This window comes from Musa acuminata, chromosome BXJ1-2 (assembly GCF_036884655.1).
Source record: "Musa acuminata AAA Group cultivar baxijiao chromosome BXJ1-2, Cavendish_Baxijiao_AAA, whole genome shotgun sequence".
Classification (NCBI taxonomy): domain Eukaryota; kingdom Viridiplantae; phylum Streptophyta; class Magnoliopsida; order Zingiberales; family Musaceae; genus Musa; species Musa acuminata.
This window is the reverse complement of record NC_088328.1, coordinates 27,336,973-27,357,962: the sequence shown is the minus strand read 5'-3', so window position 1 is coordinate 27,357,962 and position 20,990 is coordinate 27,336,973. Positions and strand designations below refer to the sequence as shown.

At 42.8% G+C, this 20,990-nt stretch overlaps 3 protein-coding genes and 1 long non-coding RNA gene across 8 annotated transcripts; 2 read left to right on the top strand and 2 right to left on the bottom strand.

Moving 5' to 3' along the window:
* Positions 1-3,075: 3,075 nt before the first annotated feature.
* LOC135606710 (phenylcoumaran benzylic ether reductase Pyrc5-like) lies at positions 3,076-5,238 on the top strand. The gene is made up of 5 exons (XM_065097839.1): positions 3,076-3,331; positions 3,430-3,567; positions 4,228-4,465; positions 4,558-4,761; positions 4,844-5,238. Exons 1-5 carry the CDS (start codon positions 3,140-3,142, stop codon positions 5,008-5,010), a joined length of 939 nt encoding a protein of 312 aa, XP_064953911.1. The 5' UTR covers positions 3,076-3,139; the 3' UTR covers positions 5,011-5,238.
* A 229-nt stretch (positions 5,239-5,467) lies between these two features.
* On the bottom strand, positions 5,468-6,750 carry LOC135606717 (uncharacterized). Its single transcript, XR_010484881.1, has 2 exons — positions 6,147-6,750; positions 5,468-5,956 (listed from the first exon to the last, which is right to left on the bottom strand). It is a non-coding gene; the product is annotated as an uncharacterized LOC135606717 (long non-coding RNA).
* A 1,590-nt stretch (positions 6,751-8,340) lies between these two features.
* LOC103975557 (phenylpropanoylacetyl-CoA synthase) lies at positions 8,341-9,927 on the top strand. Its single transcript, XM_009390555.3, has 2 exons — positions 8,341-8,678; positions 8,793-9,927. The coding sequence occupies exons 1-2, from the start codon at positions 8,501-8,503 to the stop codon at positions 9,782-9,784; spliced, it is 1,170 nt and encodes a 389-aa protein (XP_009388830.2). The 5' UTR covers positions 8,341-8,500; the 3' UTR covers positions 9,785-9,927.
* Positions 9,928-12,442: 2,515 nt separating this feature from the next.
* Positions 12,443-20,929, bottom strand: LOC135606689 (putative bifunctional dihydrofolate reductase-thymidylate synthase). Of its 5 annotated transcripts, none has more exons than XM_065097786.1 (12): positions 20,691-20,797; positions 19,267-19,330; positions 18,540-19,080; positions 18,066-18,465; positions 17,927-17,971; positions 17,417-17,482; positions 15,903-15,964; positions 15,743-15,817; positions 15,495-15,660; positions 14,881-15,004; positions 12,833-12,939; positions 12,443-12,751 (listed from the first exon to the last, which is right to left on the bottom strand). In XM_065097786.1, the coding sequence occupies exons 2-12, from the start codon at positions 19,328-19,330 to the stop codon at positions 12,641-12,643; spliced, it is 1,761 nt and encodes a 586-aa protein (XP_064953858.1). In that variant the 5' UTR covers positions 20,691-20,797; the 3' UTR covers positions 12,443-12,640. The 5 variants fall into 5 exon arrangements, 4 of the variants coding, with proteins under 4 accessions (XP_064953858.1, XP_064953869.1, XP_064953851.1 ...); XM_065097797.1 differs by lacking the exon at positions 20,691-20,797 and adding an exon at positions 20,230-20,537; XR_010484877.1 differs by lacking the exon at positions 19,267-19,330 and adding an exon at positions 13,499-13,565 and having other exon boundaries at positions 12,722-12,751; positions 20,691-20,929.
* Positions 20,930-20,990: the final 61 nt, after the last annotated feature.

Sequence of the window (20,990 nt, the reverse complement as noted above, 5' to 3'; positions counted from 1 at the left end):
TCTTCTTCTTCTTCTTCTTCTTCGCACCATTTGGATATGAATTTGTTGTCATAGGTGTGTACTATTAGCATCATTCTGATTTTTTTTCACAGGTTAATAAAACCACTAATAAGAAGTATATTGCAGTTCTTTTATTGTCTAGAAATTTTGTGAAAGCCCATATTTTGTATATAAAGGATAATTTTGCTAATATTATTGATGTGATTATAGTATTTGCGACACTCCATTTTGGTCTCGTATTATAAGCTGTGCTAAATTTGAATTGATTTATATGGATTGAATGATTACACTATTATTTTACGATCTAAGTATTATGAACCAGTGATTCAACCTCATTAAGTCAAGCGAATGGATCAATAGTTTTTCTTGACATAATTTTGGTTAAATTAACTTTATGTTTATGTTAGCTAATTACATCAATCAAAGTGGCCGACTGCATGTTTGGTCAATTCTTCTGTGTGATATTTATTTCCATTAAGAACTAACAGGCGATTGATATGAAATCAGGAATTTGTTTGACACATGAGGAAGTTGCATTCAACACTCTTCTCATTCCACAACATCTCCTCATTAACTTTCAATCGTATGACATTTATATTCCAAATCGAAACAAGTCATTCAGATGGGAAGCAAAGAAATGGGACGAATGATTTTGAATCGACCAATTCTTCTTATGATACCTCAACATCTTTCCCATTGTATTTATATTCCAATTCGAAACAGGTCATTCGACACTATCGCTTTCTCATCTTAATGATATCGTCATTCAGTCAATCAACTTGGCAAACGATTGAGACAAGGAAGAAAGAGTTGACGTCTTTTATGTTTTTACACGTCACCTATCGGAGAATTATTATGAACTATTTTGGTTCATTTTCGTGGGGAGGTTAACTTGCATCATACGTTGAATGTTGTACTTTGACGATGAAATAAGACTTCTCTGATGGCAAATTGAATTAGTTTATGTATATAAGTCCTTAAATTTAAGATATTGGGTCGATAACTATAATATAATTTAAAGCATAATAAAATAAAATAAGATTTCACAATCTTCGATTCAAGTCATTCACGCAACTCTTCAAAGTATTCATTTTCATATTTATTCGTTCTAACATTATGCATAGTCAAAATATGTGGTAATATTTTTGCCCCACAAATAATTCCACCATTCTAAGTTTTACTTTACCAATCGATAATCCTTACAACCTTATAATTCTACTCTTCGAATTAACATATTAAATGATCGATTTTATCATTTTAATTATCCATAACCCCTCAAGTGACTCTTTTAATTATCATATGACGCCTCACGGCTCGATCGACCCGACAGCACCCGGTCAAACGGACATCAATATGTCCCGCTCAGACCCAATCATTCACGCCAACACCACTGTCAGACGTGACTGGGAGTACGATCCTGCTCCCTACAAAACAGACACAGCAAGTCACCATATAAAAACCCCTCTCCCGAGAGGAACAGGGGAAAAGGGGAACACACACAAAAAAGACATCTTCACTTCATTTGACTTGATCGTCGGAGGGAGAGACAACTTAGCTAAAGAAACCCCCTTTATCATCCACTGACTTGAAAGTCGGATGGGTCGGGCCAAACACCTCGACCCAACCTTTGTGCAGGTACGAAGCCGAAGGTCCCCACTGGACGCGCAGACAAGGAGTTCTTACCCGGAGGAAACGACGACCCCGTTCCGATCGGACCACCGTAATCGGTCACCTCAGTAGTCTCGAGGAACGTCCCAGGGAGATCCCCCATCATCCGGACTCAAACCAAGCCATGTCAATCCCGATGCCACGACTTAACGTTGTTTACACTAAACACCTCATCACCTACTCTCTCTCTCTCTCTCTCTCTCTCTCTCTCTCTCTCTCGTGTTGTAGTAATAATAATTTTTTCATTACACTTTAAAAAGTAGAGGTGAAACATTATTTTTCTTTGTGGTCGCTTTGGCCTTCCGCGAAGCGTTCCAAATCGTGTCCTGTCGAAGGTAACGTCCAAAGCAAGACAACAGCTTTTTAACATGCAGTAGTGTCCTTCGACCGGCCGGGTAGGTTGGTTGGACCGACGACCCGACTACAGGTCAGAGGATGACCAAAGGCACCGAGTCAGAGCGATGGACGAGTGAGCAACAACTCATCGAAAATAAATACATGAACGGCAATCCAACGTATACGTATGCATATAATGATCGACGGCTTCTTAAGTGACTGATTAATACGTAATAGCACAGGCAGTCAAAAGACGAAGAACATGACGGCCATCACCAGTCGCAGGTGCGTTGTTGGTCACATAGCAAACAGCAATTCGGATACGGCATCGCCCGCTGGCGGGCGGCGACCCACCAACCCCCGGTTTCTAGAAACATATGAGCCACGTGGGTGGGGAGGTCTATCTATGGTTGTTTCCGGTCTCATTTCGTTGTAGCTTTGCCGCTGATGGACTAAATATACGACGTATTTATTTATCTTGCTTATAATATAAATAATTAATCAAAATTAAAATACATCAACTCTCTGGGATCCACCCACCTAACCATAGTACCAATTATCCTCCGCATTATTATATTTCTCCTACTTGTTACATTTAATTAGGATGCAACGGGAAATTGGTCTTTGATCGAGCACACAATTTTGACCGCGAGACTCAGAAAGGGACGTGATCATGCATTGATTTTTGGGGGCCATCAAAATTGACCATGCACCGTCGATTTTGAACGATCTTAAATTTGCACAGGGATGCTGCGAATATATAATTTAGCAAGTGGACTAACTCACGGTCGGATCGATCCCGATTCGGGTTCGGCCGGAATCACTGGATTACGGATTGGACCGATCGATTAGTTCAGCGGTGCGTCGCTTGCTGAAGGTAGAGGCGATCGTGGGCCAAGTTCCTCCCACCGGATTTGCACGGAAAGTCACGTCAACCATCCATTTTCCTTTGAACCGAAGCAAAAAAAAAAAAAAAAAAGGGGCAGTCATTTCGGGGATCGTAATTGTTGCGGACACCGAAGCTTGCCGATGAATCATGGCCTATAAATGGAGTCGCTCCGCCACGGCCTCCCTCACCACCGCGATCCTGCGAGAAAACTAGGTGAGAAGGAGATAATCGTTGACCGAGGAGAGAATGGCGAGCGAGAAGAGCAAAATCCTGATCATCGGGGGCACCGGGTACATCGGCAAGTTCATCGTGTTTGCGAGCGCCAGGTTAGGTAACCCTACCTTCGCTCTCGTCCGGAGCACCACCGCCCCCGCCGGCCAACCCGAGAAGGCCAAGCTCCTGAGCGACTTCCAGGCCGCCGGCGTCACCCTCGTCCAGGTAAAGTTGATGCCGACCGCACCACACCGCGCTCCTCTTCTTCTCCCTCCGGGAGCCCTTTTTCTGATGAGAGCTTCGTCCTGTCGTCTGATCGATAGGGGGATATATATAACCACGAGAGTCTGGTTAAGGCGATCAAGCTGGTGGATGTGGTCATCTCCCCCGTCGGCTTCGGGCAGCTGAGTGATCAGACCAAGATCATCGACGCCATCAAAGAAGCCGGAGGACACATCAAGGTGCCCCTTTTTCCTCCTCTACAATTATTTTAATCTACGATGCAATCGGTAGTAATCGGAAAGGGGAAGGATGTTGGCAAGGAGGAGGGGGGGACAGGGGAGGTAGAAAAGCCCTGTCCCGAACAGGATCTGATCTAAATCCAAAGATATGTGCCATAATCTCCATAATTTATTACTCTGAAATTGTTGGGGAAACAAAGAAAATAGAAAGAAGAATTATTTTTGTCATTCCCTGTCCTCTTAAGGGGTGAATGATTTTGCACACACTTGAATTCCTAAACCCCTCAAGAATTAAGAGTAAATAGTGTTGAACAGATTATGATATAAATCCTCTTAGGATGACTGACGTTAGCCTTTTACTTGATGTTTTTTGAATTGAAGATGATCTTTTAGTCCAATTTTGGGGCTGCTTTTGTTTCTTGATGTATTATAAGGTAGAAAATTTATTGCCGTATTGTTGAACACTATCAGCTAATGGAATAAACCAGAGCAACATCACAATGAATTGGGTAGGAATTATTACCATTGTTGCGGTAGATACCAAACATTCCATATTAAATATCAAAGATGTTGATTTGAACTACGGAATGCACATCAAAATGTGGCTTCCTCCTCCTAAAAGTTTCAAGCTGAATGTTTGCATCATGGGTGAGTTCGCAGAGGTACCTTCCATCGGAGTTTGGCAACGACGTAGACCGAAGCCATGCTGTGGAGCCAGCAAAGTCGACCTTTGTCGTCAAGCAACAAATCAGAAGGGCTGTTGAGGCATCGGGTATCCCTTACACCTTTGTATCTTCCAACTTCTTCGGTGGGTATTTCCTCCCGGTATTAGGACAGGCAGGAGCCACTGGTCCTCCCACGGACAAGGTTGTCATCTTAGGTGACGGGAACACAAAAGGTATGGCGTGAATTCCTCTTCGTCTTCTTTTGAAAGATGTAAAATATATGGCCATCTCTTATTTAATGGCGTTTTTTTTCCTCCTACAACAGCGATCTTTCTCAATGAAGACGACATCGGGACATACACAATTAAAGCAGTGGATGATCCGAGAACCCTGAACAAGGTTCTATATCTGAGACCTTCCGCCAACATCTTGTCTCATAACGAGCTCATTTCCCTCTGGGAGAAGAAGGTCGGCAAGACCTTCGAGAGGGTCTACGTCCCGGAGGAAGAAGTCCTGAAGCAGATCCAAGGTGCTTAGGAACTTCCTTTCTGTGCGTAATACTTCCATGACCTGTAAGCCCGTCTGCTAACCCAATTGCTTCTCTCTTTCAGAGGCGCCAATCCCTCTCAACGTCATGCTCTCTATTTGCCACTCCGCCTTTGTGAAGGGTGACCACACCAACTTCGAGATCGAGCCATCTTTCGGCGTGGAGGCCACGGCGCTGTTCCCTGACGTCAAGTACACCACCGTTGACGAATTCCTGAACCGTTTCCTGTGAGAGCACGTCGTCGTCGGTGGCTACCAGCCGGTCAACAACGTAGGCAGCTTGGCTTGGAGGGTTCGATGAGTGTGTGGTGTGGTTGATGCTTTTCTTGTGCCCCGTGCTGTAATGGCCGTATGTTGCCCGCTGTTCTTCCTCTTTCTTGTTCGAGCGCCATCGCCGCTAAATAATTTTGTTGTCCTCCTTCCCAGAATACTAAATTAATAAGGCGCTTTGTTCCGTTTAGCTGCTCGTGGCTTCAATTTCTGCTCCTCGCTGCGCACCATAGAATGCTCTCGAATTATCTATCATTAAATTGGCCAGAAAGCGAAGGATCGTATATGGTCGTCCAATTTACTCCCGCGTACAGTAGTTGATACTGTGATTCGATAATTATACACGGTAAAATTAAGATATTGAGTTATTCTCACTCGATCATAAATCTCCCTTAGGAACACAAATGAACAGTTCACGATTGACAAACGAAAACCATTTCTGAGATTAAATTCACGGGATTGATTCCACTTGTGGTGTTTAGCAGTGTACCGACGCAAATTCGTCCCTGGGATAAGCACAACAAGTGCTACACAAAGCATCACCGACAATTATTGCGGGGAAGAAAACAGAACACATAGTTCGAAGGTAATGTAGAAGTCCATCATCGTGTTAATTAGCAGATCAATCAGCCGTCATGCAACCCCAAATGCAGAAAAGATATGAGTGCTTCATCCACCGGTTTCACTTCATTGGCATCCATTCTCTTTATTGATTCCTCGAAAACACGATCAGATAACTGATGTCCGTCAGCTGCTTGTGTCATTCCCTGTCAAAGGAGCTGGAGCTGGAGCTGGAGCTGGCGCTAGTCTTGGAGCTCGTACCGTTGTCCTCGCTGTGGTGTTCTTCGACTGGCCAGTCTCTGTAATGCCCATCGTTCTCCTGCTCACCTTCACATCATATGACGCCTCTGATATCAGATGAAATGGAGGAGAAATTAGTTTCTCTACGAAGTGAAATCATACAGTTAAAAGGTTTCGACGTTCTTACTACTCCTGCCACGTAAAAGATGGAAACTACAGTTTGTTTTAATGCAGCCAAATCAGAAAAAAAAAAACTCATTCCAATGTGAACAAATCTTCAAGAAAAATGCCTCGTACCTATGGGATCATAACTTTGTTTTGCTGATGCTGACCATACAACAAGAGTTGGGGTGATGATGGCGAGCAGAGCCCAGAAGAAGAACACCAGAGCGTAGCCTCTAGGAGGCATATCTCAACTGTACAAGAAGAAACGGGAGGTCCTTGGGAAGAAGGAAGGAGAGAGAGAGAGAGAGAGAGAGAGAGAGAGAGAGAGAGAGAGAGAGAGAGAAAATCCGAGGCCACTGATATGTCGATCGACACGTCTATTGGACTCGAGAAATTGCTCGGATTGCGGAGAATGTTATCGCAAATACTCGAACAAATAAGGCCATCTGGCTTTCTGGTCAGCTACGTGATCGCAATTCTCTACACGACTCATTCCGTAGTGTTGCGCATGTCTCAGGGATATAAGTCCGCTGTGTCGTGCGTGTCACCTTTCTCCATCTCGGGTTAAGCCATGCACGGACGGTCATTGACTCGAATTCAGATTTGACCATCCGAAGAATCACTCTCTCATTTCTCTTGTTCCTGTCTTTACCAACAAAACACTCTTCATTGGCACGCGTGATGGATTCGTCCGAAATCGCAACTTGGGCTCAGTTTAATTGGGCCGGGTCTAATTCGGCCAGATTGCAACCCAATTACCGCATCCCCACCACAGAAAGAGAGAGAGAGAGAGAGAGAGAGAGAGAGAGAGAGAGAAGGTCGCGAGTCCGAGATCATGGTTGGTGTAGTTGACCGGAAACAAAGATGAAAGATGACATGCGCTCGCCACCAGAGAAAAAGCCAACGATAAACAAAGAGCTTCACCTACCACATCACATATCGTCCATAGATTAAAGCTGAATTCAAAGGGGAGGGAGGGTGAGGTGGGATCATCATCAGCGGATTAACGGTGAACACAAATCGTAGAGCTGCCCGTCGGTATCGGACTGGCTTTATGGACTCGTGTCGTCTTCCTCCTGTGGCTTCTGTTCTTTTGGCGCGTCGCACTAAGGGTTGGTTGGAAGAAAGCGAAGCGGTTGGCTTTTGACTGTAGTGAACCCAAACAAGTCTAGCGGTGTTGAATTATATGTTGCAGGACCCACTCACTTTCTCGAGCCATCAAACTTGACGTTTCTCGCAATCAATTCGAACCAACCAATGTGAACAAATAATATATTTTCTTCTTCCAGATTCATCGAGCTCTCGCCACGTTGACGAATGGGTCGTGGATCGACACGTTGACACCCCTGCCATGTTGTATTGTCAGTCTTGTACCTAAGACCCAGCACGAGTGCGAGGACCGACTCATTTGGAGTAAGAAAAGATGTGGACGGAATGAGATACAATTGAGCCCATGAAACCATGAAGCGTTTTTTTGGATCGTCATTCGTACCGCAGCTGTGGTCACAATTGAATCTAATTATCTTTTCACACCATCCAAATCGATCCAGTTAAATAGTAGTTAAAATTATTACTGACATAAGAGAGATTGATCGATGAACGGAAAGAATCTACGATTATGTGGGTCCAAAGCCAAGAGAAGAATGACGTGTGACTTACGGTCCATCTTCCATCTGATACATACGTGATCTATATCGCGTAAGGTTCGTGGCCCCGATACCGACTGCGGACCCCACCCCCATGTCCTCGCTCACCCACTCTACGTCGATGGCCGTCTGATGTCAGTCTCGCGTCAGGATGACGACGTTGGACGTGCACGCATCTCGACCGTTCAGTCTTACCAGGTGGTCGATTCCGGCCGATAGGTCATGTCATGTCGTCACGTGGAATCCACGGCGTGGTCGAGCGCACGGCGGTCGACCCGCGCCCCCACCCACCCGGTAACCCGGACTGAGCCACCGAGCGGAACGTAAATGTTAGGTCACCAACCACATGAAGATAACCTTTTGGCCTCCGATGAGGACAACTTCATTCGAGGTCGAGGGTCACACGACGCACCTTCCTACATGTCCGTAACCCAACCCTCGTTGTCTCTTTCCCGTCTCCTACAATAATTAGATACGAAGCTTCATTTTTTGGGATCAATGGAAAATGGAAACAAGACATACGGAATGGAAATACCATACGGTATTCATTTCAGATCCACCTCACATACGGTTGGTGGATCGAAATAATGGGCCCTGCCAACGTCGACCGTCTGCGATTGACTAGAGTCAGCATCGCAATGCACAGTCTCAGGCCGTCGCCCACTCCACCCATTTCTGTTCATCACGCATGCGTGCTAATATTTGCTCCGGAGATGCACTTGAGGTCTATATATACGCGCTATATTACTGGCATATCTCGGCATCCATCCTCGCCAAGAGTCTACTCCGGTGGCCGTCTTTCGCACCTCGCTTCCCTGTCTTCCTGCCCTCCGGCCCGCCATGGAGTGCACGAACGGCTTCCGCACGACGCAGAGCGCCGACGGCCCGGCGACGATCTTGGCCATCGGCACCGCGAACCCCAGCAACGTCATCGACCAGAGCGCTTATCCTGACTTCTACTTTCGGGTCACCAACTCGGAGCACTTGCAGGATCTCAAAGCCAAGTTCAGACGCATCTGTAAGACGCGCTCGTCCTCGAGAGTTCATCCTTTTTTCGTTTCGTTGCCCTCCGAATCATCATATTTGAGCTGTTCGTTTATGTGTGTGTCTGAATGATGCGGGTATCGTATAGGTGACAAGGCGGCGATCAAGAAGCGGCACTTGTATCTGACAGAGGAGATCCTGAGGGAGAACCCGAGCCTGTTGGCTCCCATGGCGCCCTCCTTCGACGCGCGTCAGGAGATCGTGGTGACCGCAGTGCCGGAGCTGGCCAAGGAGGCCGCCGCCAAGGCCATCAAGGAGTGGGGGCGCCCCAAGTCGGACATCACCCACCTCGTCTTCTGCTCCGCCAGCGGCGTCGACATGCCCGGTTCCGATCTCCAGCTCCTCAAGCTCCTTGGCCTGCCCATGTCCGTCAGCCGCGTCATGCTCTACAACGTCGGCTGCCACGCCGGCGGCACGGCGCTCCGCGTCGCCAAGGACCTCGCGGAGAACAACCGCGGCGCCCGTGTGCTTGCCGTCTGCTCCGAGATCACCGTGCTCTCCTACCGCGGCCCCGACGCCGCCCACATGGAGAGCCTCATCGTGCAGGCCCTATTCGGCGACGGGGCGGCGGCGCTCGTCGTGGGGGCGGACCCGGTCGAGGGGGTCGAAAGGCCCATCTTCGAGGTGGCGTCGGCGTCGCAGGTGATGCTCCCGGAGAGCGCGGAGGCGGTGGGGGGCCACCTCCGGGAGGTCGGCCTCACCTTCCACCTCAAGAGCCAGCTGCCGACCATCATCGCCAGCAACATCGAGCAGAGCCTGGCGGCGGCGTTCGCGCCGCTCGGCCTGTCGGACTGGAACCAGCTGTTCTGGGTGGTGCACCCAGGCGGGCGAGCCATCCTGGACCAGGTGGAGGCGCGGCTGGAGCTGCACAAGGACCGCCTCGGGGCGACTCGCCACGTGCTCAGCGAGTACGGAAACATGCAGAGCGCCACGGTTCTCTTCATCCTGGACGAGATGCGGAAGCGGTCGGCGGCGGCGGGCCAAGCCACCACCGGCGACGGTCTCGACTGGGGCGTGCTCCTCGGCTTCGGCCCGGGCCTCTCCATCGAGACCGTCGTCCTCCACAGCGTGCAAATCTAGTCTTCCATATCAAGCAAACCCCTAAACGGATCGAGGCACTTGCGGGATCTCAGACACCCGTCAACGACACACTCTGAAATCGAGTCCAAAACTATCCGACCACTGTTCATACTTATTGTTATCGGTGGCAGAATACTTTCACTTGTTTTCGCGTCGACCAATGTTTCCCGCTTCCCCATTTATTCTCCTCAACTACGCCATCCAATATCATAATCGGAGACGCAGAACAGTGCTACTACATAATTCATATGATAAATCCAGCAATCATCATCGAACTAATGCTTAATATAACGATTAAAATTATTTCCATCCCCAATCAATTTTTAATTTAATAAAAATAATAATTAAAGAAGCCGAATAAACATTAGTAGAGGTCGGTCGGATCTATATAACTTTCATGTTATTTGAATCCATATCTTAACTCGACGTATCTTTCTGTGGGAATCCATTTCAAACGCGATCGAAGGGTTAAAAGAAGACGATGCCGTCATGTTTGCTTGTGTTTGACCATTGCCTGAATCCCATCCGTTTCTTACCGAGAGGTGCTTCCCCAACACGTTTTCCAGAGAAGCACGTTTGCTTGAAGTCAAATGTATTCTTAAGCCATCATCAATACACGTATCGGGAATCAAAACCATCATCAGAATGGTAAGGACCTTTTTTTTTTTTTTCTCTTACATCGTCGTTTTCGGGATCGCATTACGCCCAACATACGAATTAATTAGGCACATAAATACATTAACATATCCTTCTTCTATTTTTATAGATTTCTATCTTCTATCATGCCCCGTAAGATGGTGCTCTTGTTAATGATACCAATCTTGAATCGATGCAAAGAATGATTTACGAGCGAGAGTCATGAGTAGAGCAAGAGCAGATCGTTGCTGCTACTGTGATTGCTATTGCTGTGAGGGTACAGGCGTTCCTTTCGTTCCCCTTAAGTCCGTCATTCGTTCTTCTTAAGTTTGTCGACTGTTGACAGATCAACGAGGACTATCACGGTGAGAAAGATAAGGATTGACCGTGGAGCCTCTAAGGAATTTAGCTGCAGTGACGTTGGTCGCTGGCCGAAGGCAAGAGCGAAGTTTCGTTTTTCTCACTACTTTGATATCATGATGAAAATAATATAAGATAAGAATAATTATCGAAGAAACTTTCTCGAAGAATAAATAGATTTCTCGAAAAATCTTATCTTCTATCGTCTACCACTCAAACGTAAGGAGAGACGATCGGTGTTGTTTCGCTTACGGCGACTTCGATTTGGAGTCCGTACGGATGGGAAGGAGCTGTGATCCTATCTGTTTGAACGCGTTCGTAAATTGACGTGCATTAAGTTATACGCATGAAACGTATGAAGCAGATCAATAAGTGAGAAGGACTCTAAACAACGGAGAGTAGATAGACTCAAGCTTACGACCTGCATTGGATTACCAATAATATCAATAGCTTTAGTTGGTGGGCAAAATGTCACATCCATGTTAAACTAAATTATGCATTTTATGACAGGGATGGGCATTGTTCATATGCATATTCGATCCTTTCCTAGGTGGTTACATAGTCATATTCTTGAGATGATATTAGCATATGTTTTAAGTTGGAACCATGTATCTGTCCCATGAGTTGGAATCGAGTTTCTCTTTTCAGTGTCTAAATAAAAATATTATTAATGTGGTATTTGTTCGAGTTTAACAGATTTGCTCCTGAGAGTAACGTTAAAACTTATATTGAGTTAACCCTAAAAGCTCAAATGATACTTTGTGCATATGAGGTGACTCCACTGTCCTACATCATTTCAAAAGGTGGTGTGAGATTGCCAAAGTATTCCCAAACCTGAGTCATGAAAGCCAAAAGAGAATGAGATTTACACTCAAAGAAAGGAGAAAAAGGGGGGGAGGAAGGCGGTGGAAAGCTAGATCTGATGAAGAAAGACCCAAATGGTAGGTAGATTTTTCTACCCAAAGTGCCATCATGGTTGATGAAACGGGTACGTAACCCCTCGACCTCCATCCTCCAAACATTATAATTGGATTCTTATGTCATTATCTATTTATTTGGGGATGGGCAAGTTTCCGGACATGATGGATGGAGTAGGAGTGATGGTCTGACGGATTGAGTGTTGGGAAGGACGCAATCCACATCCGACTTGATAGAAGTAGCGGCTGACAAGTCCACTAAATATGAACAAAGGAAAAATGGGTGCCTCCAGTTTTGACTGAATACTACCCCTCTCTTCACTTTATAGCGACGCATTTTTCCAAGCTATATATATATATATATATATATATATATATATATATATATATAAAGCTAAATCTAAATCCAAGTGCATGATGAGTAACGGGTAGATATAAGATTTAAGCTCGCCTCTTGCATAGTATTTTATTTGGGTGACTAATAATCTCTGAAAGGGTACGATTGCGTTTCTCGTAAACCAAATTGATTCCTCCTCAACTCCTTCGGTAGATATAGCAGGACTATGAGCACCATCTCCTCACGTTGTTCCATGGAAAGCTACCATTTTCCATGCGAAGCAGCAGCGAGGGAAGAAGGTTGGCAAAGCACAGCGATAATGATCTGAAACCCTTTAATTTGCGTTGCTGCCGCACAAAATAAGACATGCATTGGCCAACGAACGTGCACAGATTACTGCCGAGAATGTAGTTCGTCCTTGAATCAAAAGTCTCTATTGTCTGGTCAAATCAAATCACCCAAAGCAATGTCACCAATCTCTGATCGGTCCACAAAACGAGAATGAGATTTGTGATACCACACACCACTAATTTGATGCACAAAAAGATTCTCGAAGAGAAAAGAAAGCTCTGTTCTGTCCTCTAACTGCCGAGAAAGCACAGGGGTCTAAATTGCCATCTTCATTTCTATCTTGCAGTGAGGGTCATATCCAACGAGCTCAAAATCTGATGCCACAAAGGAATCTATGTCCTTCTTCAGTGGGTTCATCTTCAAAACCTATTTCCAAAGAGTAGGATGTAGTAGGATCTTTCCTTATTTGATCTGTTAAGAAAACAATTTGTCTGTTGCAATGCTCACCGGAAACGGTTTTGGTTGCTTTTGAAGCTGCTCCTCCAGCGGTCTTACATGAGTGCTATAAACATGAGCATCTCCGATAGCATGGACAAAATCTCCAGGCAAAAGATCTGCAATGTAGAACAAAAATTGATTCGAGACCATTAGAATAGATACACTTTATACAAAAGGACAGCTTCGTGCTACTCCTGCTCATTCAGTCTGACAAGAGTTAGTCTTATTACTGCATGCAAACAATCATGTTGGTTGGAGGTAACAAGACACGACAACCTTGGTCAACATCTAAAATCATCTGGGCCTGACATTAAAAAAAAAAAACTCTGAATTGAACAAGTAGGTATAGGGGGGAAAAACCTATATGATTCCAGTATTAGTTTGAATTATCCTTTTTTTTGTGCTTACCACTCTTAACATGGGGTTCCAAGATTGCTCAACAAAAGAACCATGTAAGTTTATTATAGTAAGAAATAAGGTTTTTAATTTCGAATGATACCGTTCGAACGTACCGGTCCACCACCGTCCGCCACCAGACCAATATACGGATCGCCCGCTATTGGGCGGTACCGTCGATTGGGATTGTTTTCGCCCCGTTATCGTCCTAAATAGAGCAGTGGGCGAGGGAGAAGAAAGAAGAGGGAGAAGAGGAAGAAAGAAAAGGGAGAAGAGAACCTGGAGATTGGCGCTGCTCTCCCTTCTCGTCTGTCGGCAACTTCTCATTCGCGCGGGGAGAAGAATCCTATAAGAGAGGTGACATCGTCTCAACGAAAACAATTTTTTTTAACATATATATATATATATTTATATATATATGTATGTATATACATACATACATACATATATATATGTATATGTATATACATACATACATACATATATATATGTATATGTATATACATACATACATACATATATACATACATATATATATATATACATACATATATATATATATACATATCGAGCGGTATACCGAAATATACAGTTCGGTATACAGTACTGTACCATACCGAGCGAATATCGAAACCTCGATACGGTACGAAATTTCGATAAGAAACAAGAACTATAAGACAAGCCTCAACTAGATAACCACCAGAAAAACTTTACCGTGAATCAGTAATTGGTGGCAGGTTTCAGATAAGAATTGCAACTTGGACAGAAACTAATTGTAAAATTCTGTGACAGGCTTATTATTTGCAGTTAGACAGAAGCTAGTTGGTCCATCATAAAGGAACGACAATAAATTACTAAGCTTAGGCAAAAATTATGGAGCTGTACTGAACTGAGGCTTATTATTTCCTTTTCTATTACATAAAGTGGTGCAAAGATTATACAGAAAGAATTTGAAGAATTTAATACTGATGATACATCTTAACTAATTCAACAGAACACAACCAGATAAGAGTCATCTAGAAGAATACCACCAGGAACATTATTCACAGGTGGTACTAGCGGTGAGAAATGCAGATGAATATAAACTCTTGCTCTTTTCTTTTTCTGTTTTACCTAAATTTAATGTTCTCTGCACTTCTGCATTCACTTTCATGTTTCTTCTCGCACTCTAGATGGTTTTGCAGGCCTACTTGTCTCTTATGATTTTTTATTGTTGGATTGAGACTGACAATATTACCTTCCCCCTGCCTCTATTTCCCTTCTCCTCCCCCTCCCTTGCTTTTCTTTTTCCCGCCAGTGGTTTTGCTTCTCCATTTTTCACTTTCTTATGCAAGTTCTCTACTCTATTGCTATTCTTTGTTAACTTTCATCATCATATTCTCTGAAAAACATCTATGATCTATAAGCTCTTCATGACAAAATATGGGCCACACCAACCCTCCATGCTAATCCTCTCATGCCACCGGTGCATATTAATTGCTAGTCAATTCTGAAATTTATAATCATATGTAGCAATTTGCTGAAATCAATGCAGCAGTCCTATATATTTAATGAATGTTTATAGAAAGAAAGGAGCAACCACAGGAAACAGAGACCAAACATTGACACATACATATCTTCATGTAAAGAGAAAGGAAATAAAAGAGTATAAGATAACATACCACAGACTTGAGCAATCATGCATGTTAAAAGGGAATATGATGCGATGTTAAATGGGACACCAAGACCCAAGTCTGCGGACCGTTGGTACATTTGGCATGACAGCTCCCCATTCTCCACGTAGAACTGGAAAATCAATTGAAAGAAAGTATTAAAATCACTAATGAGGACAGTTGTTCAATTGTGTAACTAGAGCAATTCTGTAGGTAGTGTATATAATAATTTCCGTCACCACTGCAAAGGAACATGAGCATATCTGGCAAATTAACTGATTTTATAATCATGTCATCTTTGGTTCCAATCATGTCAGCAAATTAACAGATATATAATCTAGATTACCGATCTTTGGTTCCAATTTAATTTTTTTAAAAGGAATAACTCCAACTTAAGGATCAGGATGAAAGATAAAGAGTACTTATGTGTGGACACATAATAAGTCTGTGAGACCACATCAATTAATACAAGTAGATGAGGACTTATGAATATGCATAAGCATGTTGGCAGGTACTTGATTAATGCTTCAAATGATTACTCCCAGACAACTAAGTCTGACCACCAAAATGGGGCATTGTACATAACAAATTCAGTAACTGTCAATAGTCAAACGATCACTAACTTGTGCGAACATATGACAAGGAGGAAGAGCCATTTTCTTGAGATCTGAGGGATTCCAAGCTGAAAGAATCATTCGGCGATCATCTGGATCATTCTTAATTTTGTCTATTATGGCTGATAATTGATCAAATCCTTCCCCAGTATAGTCAGCATGCATGTCAGTGTACCTATAGAATATACGCTTTGTTAGAAAAACTAGCAAGAAAATAAATATAAATAATTATGCAGATTTTCAGATCGATATCCTACTCAGCCCCAAAGTGCCTCCATTGAAACCCATAAACAGGCCCTAGATCTCCTTCCTCCCTGTGAGTTAAGCCAACACTGAAAACAGAGATATGAAGGTATCATATTTGCAAGGTTGAAACCTTGAGAATTATCTAGGCAAAGTAGAATTACAAATCCATGCCTGTCAAGGTATTCTCTTGATGCATTGCCATCCCATATATGAATGCCTTTTCCCTGCAAAACCTGTGAAGATAAAAGCTCCATTAATAGGAACTATTCAAGGTCAAAAGCGAAAACTACGTTTCAGCATAGCACAGAAGGTAAAAGTAGACTATCAAAACCATGCTACATCAATGGGAACCAACAGTGTTTGAATGGAAAAATTTACAGCAGAAAAAGGATCATAACAACAGAAGGGAAAATCTGAAGGATGGTTGAACCAGAGTTAGTTAACAGTAATGCTTGCAGACACCAATTTGCAAACAGAATACTGAGCAGAATGATATTCTAACTAGCTAAAAAGTAAACCTGAAAGGATAAAAGAGTAAATTCATAGCAAAATTTACTATGAAACTAAAATTTTCATGAATGAACCTAAGTAAATTCATGTATAGATTTATATATGCATATAAAAATAAAGTGCAAACGTTTTGTATAATTCATGAGTTCACAAAAACACATATGTTATGCATTATTCAGTCATCTTGAATTAATTCTCAAAATTCCTAAAATGTTCCTAACATCCACTAGTTCATATTGGACTATCAACATCTATTGTTTCATAATAGACATTCTAATTAGTATCCTGTTGCTAAGTAAATTTCATCTCATATTTCTTTTGCAGGTGTGTTTTGATGAAACAATTTCTTTGGCCTCTAGCTTGTTATCAAAAACTACTTGAACTTGCTACATTACTCAAAATTATATATATTTTCATATTGTCTCTCTTTTGAGTCAAATTCTATTACCCTCAACCAGTAAAAAGTGTTTGTAACAAGAGTTTGCTTTAGAAAGAAAAGAGAGTAGGCCTTAGGGGCCTAGTTAGCTTCATATGCCCTATCTAGGTGCTAGAGTTGTTGCTTGGTCTGAAACTCAAAATGTCAGACATGTAGATGGTGGAAGTGGCCAAATGGTCTAGATGGGTAGTCCAGGCAGCATCTGCGACAACATTACTTCAATGAGGAGTCACTTTTATTTTTTCTCCATGCTCTATTTGTCTTCCACCACGAGGTAATAGGAAGCAATTTGCCAGTGTTAAAGGTCAGCATATACGTAACTTACATCAAACTGATTTTTCTGATCTCCAATCTAGACTCATTTCACCTGATCTTGACATGTACTGCAGCTAATAAACAGATTCTAATTGCTCTGCTCCATCAAGCAAATTAACTCCTTCACTTACTTTCTCTTCCTTTATTACAGTTGCAAATTGTTAACTTACAAAAGATGAAACAATAAAGAGGAAAAATATTGTTGCCTATGTATACGGGTCAAATAGCATGATCAATTTTCTATTTAACAATAAGTTTTATGTACTTTTACTTCATGAACAATAGAACCTAATCTGTTTGGTGCAAGGAATTTTTTATTAAGATAATCCAGATCAAGAATTAAGTTATGGTAGCAATACCATACTAGTGTAAATGTACAAAGATAAGACAAACTCTTCTTGATGCAGTAATTAATTTACAGCACCTTTGCATTTGTTGAACCACTAATAAACCACAAGAGTTCTTCAACGACACCTCGCCAAAAAACTCTCTGAGAGAAAAACATATGCCGATTGTCAATCAGAATCAATAACATATCATCTAGAACCAAACAGAAAGGAAAATGCAATTGATTATTTTTTTTACTATTAGTAGAATTGAACACATCATCAAAGAAAAAAAAAAGTTATTTTACTGGTGGTATAGGTCTCATCTGTTTTTTTGAACTTTGTGAGGTTTCACATATAGAAATGACAATACAAAACTATTTCAAATTATACAAGAATTCTCTTGGGACAAATTGTGCATTACAAAAATTCCATGCAATATCATTTTGAAGAGGTAATTATTAATAATATTTGCTTTCCCTTAACCAAATCAAAATATTATACAAGTCCAACAGTTGAATTAGTCAATAGTTCAAATTTTGAAATGATAAGCACTGGCATATCCTAAAACAAATTGGAATCAAGGAATGAGTTAGAATTATTAGTACCTTGGTTGTGAGCAATGGAAAAGATCTCCGCAAATTAAACCGCATCTATAGGGTACAACTGGTTAGGATTCTTGTATGGCCCTAAAGGGAATAGAGTATTGGCAGGTGATGTAAAAGAGAATAGATGCAGACAAAATACCTGACAGCCAAATTTAGATAGTGTCCCAGTCCCTGTTCTATCATTCTTTCTAGCACCATTTGCAATGATATCCTTGACAAGCCTAAGATATGCATATTCTTCATGTCTTTCATAAATAAGCTTAGGTAGAAACAGGAACCTCTCAACCTTAAACTTATCTTTGATTGACTTACTATCTACCACTTCCCCATCACGTGTAGCATGAGGCTCAGTACCTGAGCTTTGTACACGAACATATGTCACAAAAGAATATCTAATGCTGTTCTCCAACAATGGAAAGGATGAATACCATGGCCGAAATACAGAACAATCTACTGGAGGGATGAAAGTATCACATTGGAAGGATGTCTCAATATCTGTTAAATGAATGGCTTCACATCCAGGCGCATTAAGCGCTTCCCTGTAGCAAGGACTGTAAATCAAATGTTCTAGAAAGATACAGAATTCTTTTAATGTGCAAAGAAAAAAAATTACCTTAGCACCTGACCACCACCTATGACAAACACTCTCTCAATAGACAAACAATAAGGGGTGGCTGCTAGTAGCTCTAAGGCAGAATTCAAGCTTCCACACATAAGGATATTCTCAGCTGTTGCAATATCAAAACTTCCAGAGCGAGTCAGCACGACATTCAATCGACCAGGGAGAGGCCTGTTCCGTGGTGAAATACTTTCCCATGTCTTCCTACCCATTATCACCGCATTCCTCTTTGAGGGATCTGAAGTGGTCATTGTGACTTCCTTAAAAAATTTAAGGTCTGACGGGAGCTTCCAAGGCAGATTCCCATCTTTCCCAATACCCATATCTCGAGTAGCAGCAACAACCACTTGATAGGTCCTTTGAGGATCATGTTGTGCATTACCATTTGAACCATTCTGATAAATGTCAGTAGCCATATGCGCAAGTCTATGAAAATAGGTTCTCCTCGTGACTTTGGCGAAAGCTCCAATCTCTAGTTGACAACTTCCCAGTACATCAAGGCCAAACCAACTAATTCTAGTTAAATAGATGTCACCTGAAGTTGATAATAGGGTTAAGTGCAGAATGATAAGTGCCTTGAGGTAGTTGACGAACATAATAATAATGAGATAAAACATATGCACAAATCAGGAAACAAGAATGGAGAGGATAGAATGAGGTTCACAGTATCAATGCAACATTAATTGTTGAATGCAGAAATTTGGAACCGATTGTACTTAACGTGTCTGTTTTGAGAAAACCCTGAAAGGAAATGCCCCTTGGTGGAACTTCCTGACTGTCAACATCTGAATTGAAAGCTATTCTCAATCAGAAAAACTATGATCGCGAGTCACTAATACCTAACAAAAACTTTAAAACCCACTACTAACTCAACAAAAACTTGGAATAAGCACTGACATGGCAAAGAAAACCCTAAGAGTGACATCAAGCTTGACAATATAATAATACTAAGTTGTAGTAAAAGGTGCCAAGGTGCTCGGCGCTCATCGGAGCGAAGTGAGATGCTTATAAATATTAAAATTTTAAAAATATAATTAAGAAGAAATATGAGCACTAAAATAAAAATGAGAAATTACATGAGTTTTATATCACTTTATATTTCAAATATAACCACCAAAACATCAAATTACATTCATTTAAAGTATCAAAGTACTATATTGTCCAAATATAATAATAAAAATGACAAAATAAAAGAATATTAACCTTTAATATACAACGATTTCCCTCAAGAAAGTCAATGATCATCAGATACGTAGACTATAGACCATTATTAACAATGATTAACATTACATGATTAAAAGAGAAAGAGAACGAAACACTGAAGGAGAAGAGAGGGAGGCATGCTGCTGACTGTTGGTTGGGAGGGCAGCATGTAGCTATCACGAGGGGGAAGGGGGGAGAGGGGTCCTTAAGGGTCGAAGGAGGAGTCCGAGGATGGTGAGGGTGGCTGTCAGAGTCGGCGGGGGAGGGAGCGGGGGCAGGGGGCTGCTATGAAGGGGCGAAGAGGGAAGAGAAGCGAGGGGAGGATGGTGACGGCGAAGGGGGGAAGCTGCGACGAAAGAGGGAAGAGGGACCAGGGAAGGGGGGGCTGCGATGAACGGGGGAAGAGGGAGGAGGGCGAAGGGAATGTGCGGCGAAGGAGGAGGAGGACGAGGGGGAGGAAAAAGTGAGAGGAGAGAGAAACCAGGAGGGAAAGATGCCGCCGCCGTTCGCCGATGGAGTAGAAGACGCAGCAGCAGCCGTTCGCCGAGGGAAACGCCGCGGCAACAAGAGGTCGCCAGAGACTGTTTCGCCGTCGCTGCGTTGGGAGGGAGAGGGGGTTTGGGTGGGTTGAGCGGTAGACCCTTCTCACCTGGTTTAATCGAACCAGAGAGCCAAATTAGCTCGACTCTGGTTCGACTCAGTGTGAGTTGAATCTGGCGGACGATGATGTATGTGAAGCATTTCTCCTCTTTTCTTGTTTTTGACCCAAGAATTTGGACCACAATAACAACGACGATGATGTATATGAAGCATTTGAATCAGAGGTTCCTCTTCTTGCGCTTGTCATTTAAAGATACGAAGAAGAGATCGAAGGGAATCATCCAGAACATACATAAAACCTGAGGCAGCAGCGGAAGAGGCAAAAGATCAGATTAGGGTTACCTCTTTCTGCCGGGGGAAGAAGCCCAACAGCTTTACAATTCCTCTCGAGCGTGGACTCCACGAAGAAGAAGAACCACCTTCTTCCTCCGCCCAGTTGCCTCACACACGGCGAGTCGAGCGGAACCGCCAGTTTAGAACACATATATATCGAGAACGCATGTTTGGACGACTTAGGAAGCGAATTACATGCCGATCGATAGTGTTGGCATTCACTCCTCAAGCGTACCGCCCGAGATCACTCCCCTCGCGATCGTTTGATTTTGATTATATAGGGATATCAAATAAACATTTATCTAATAC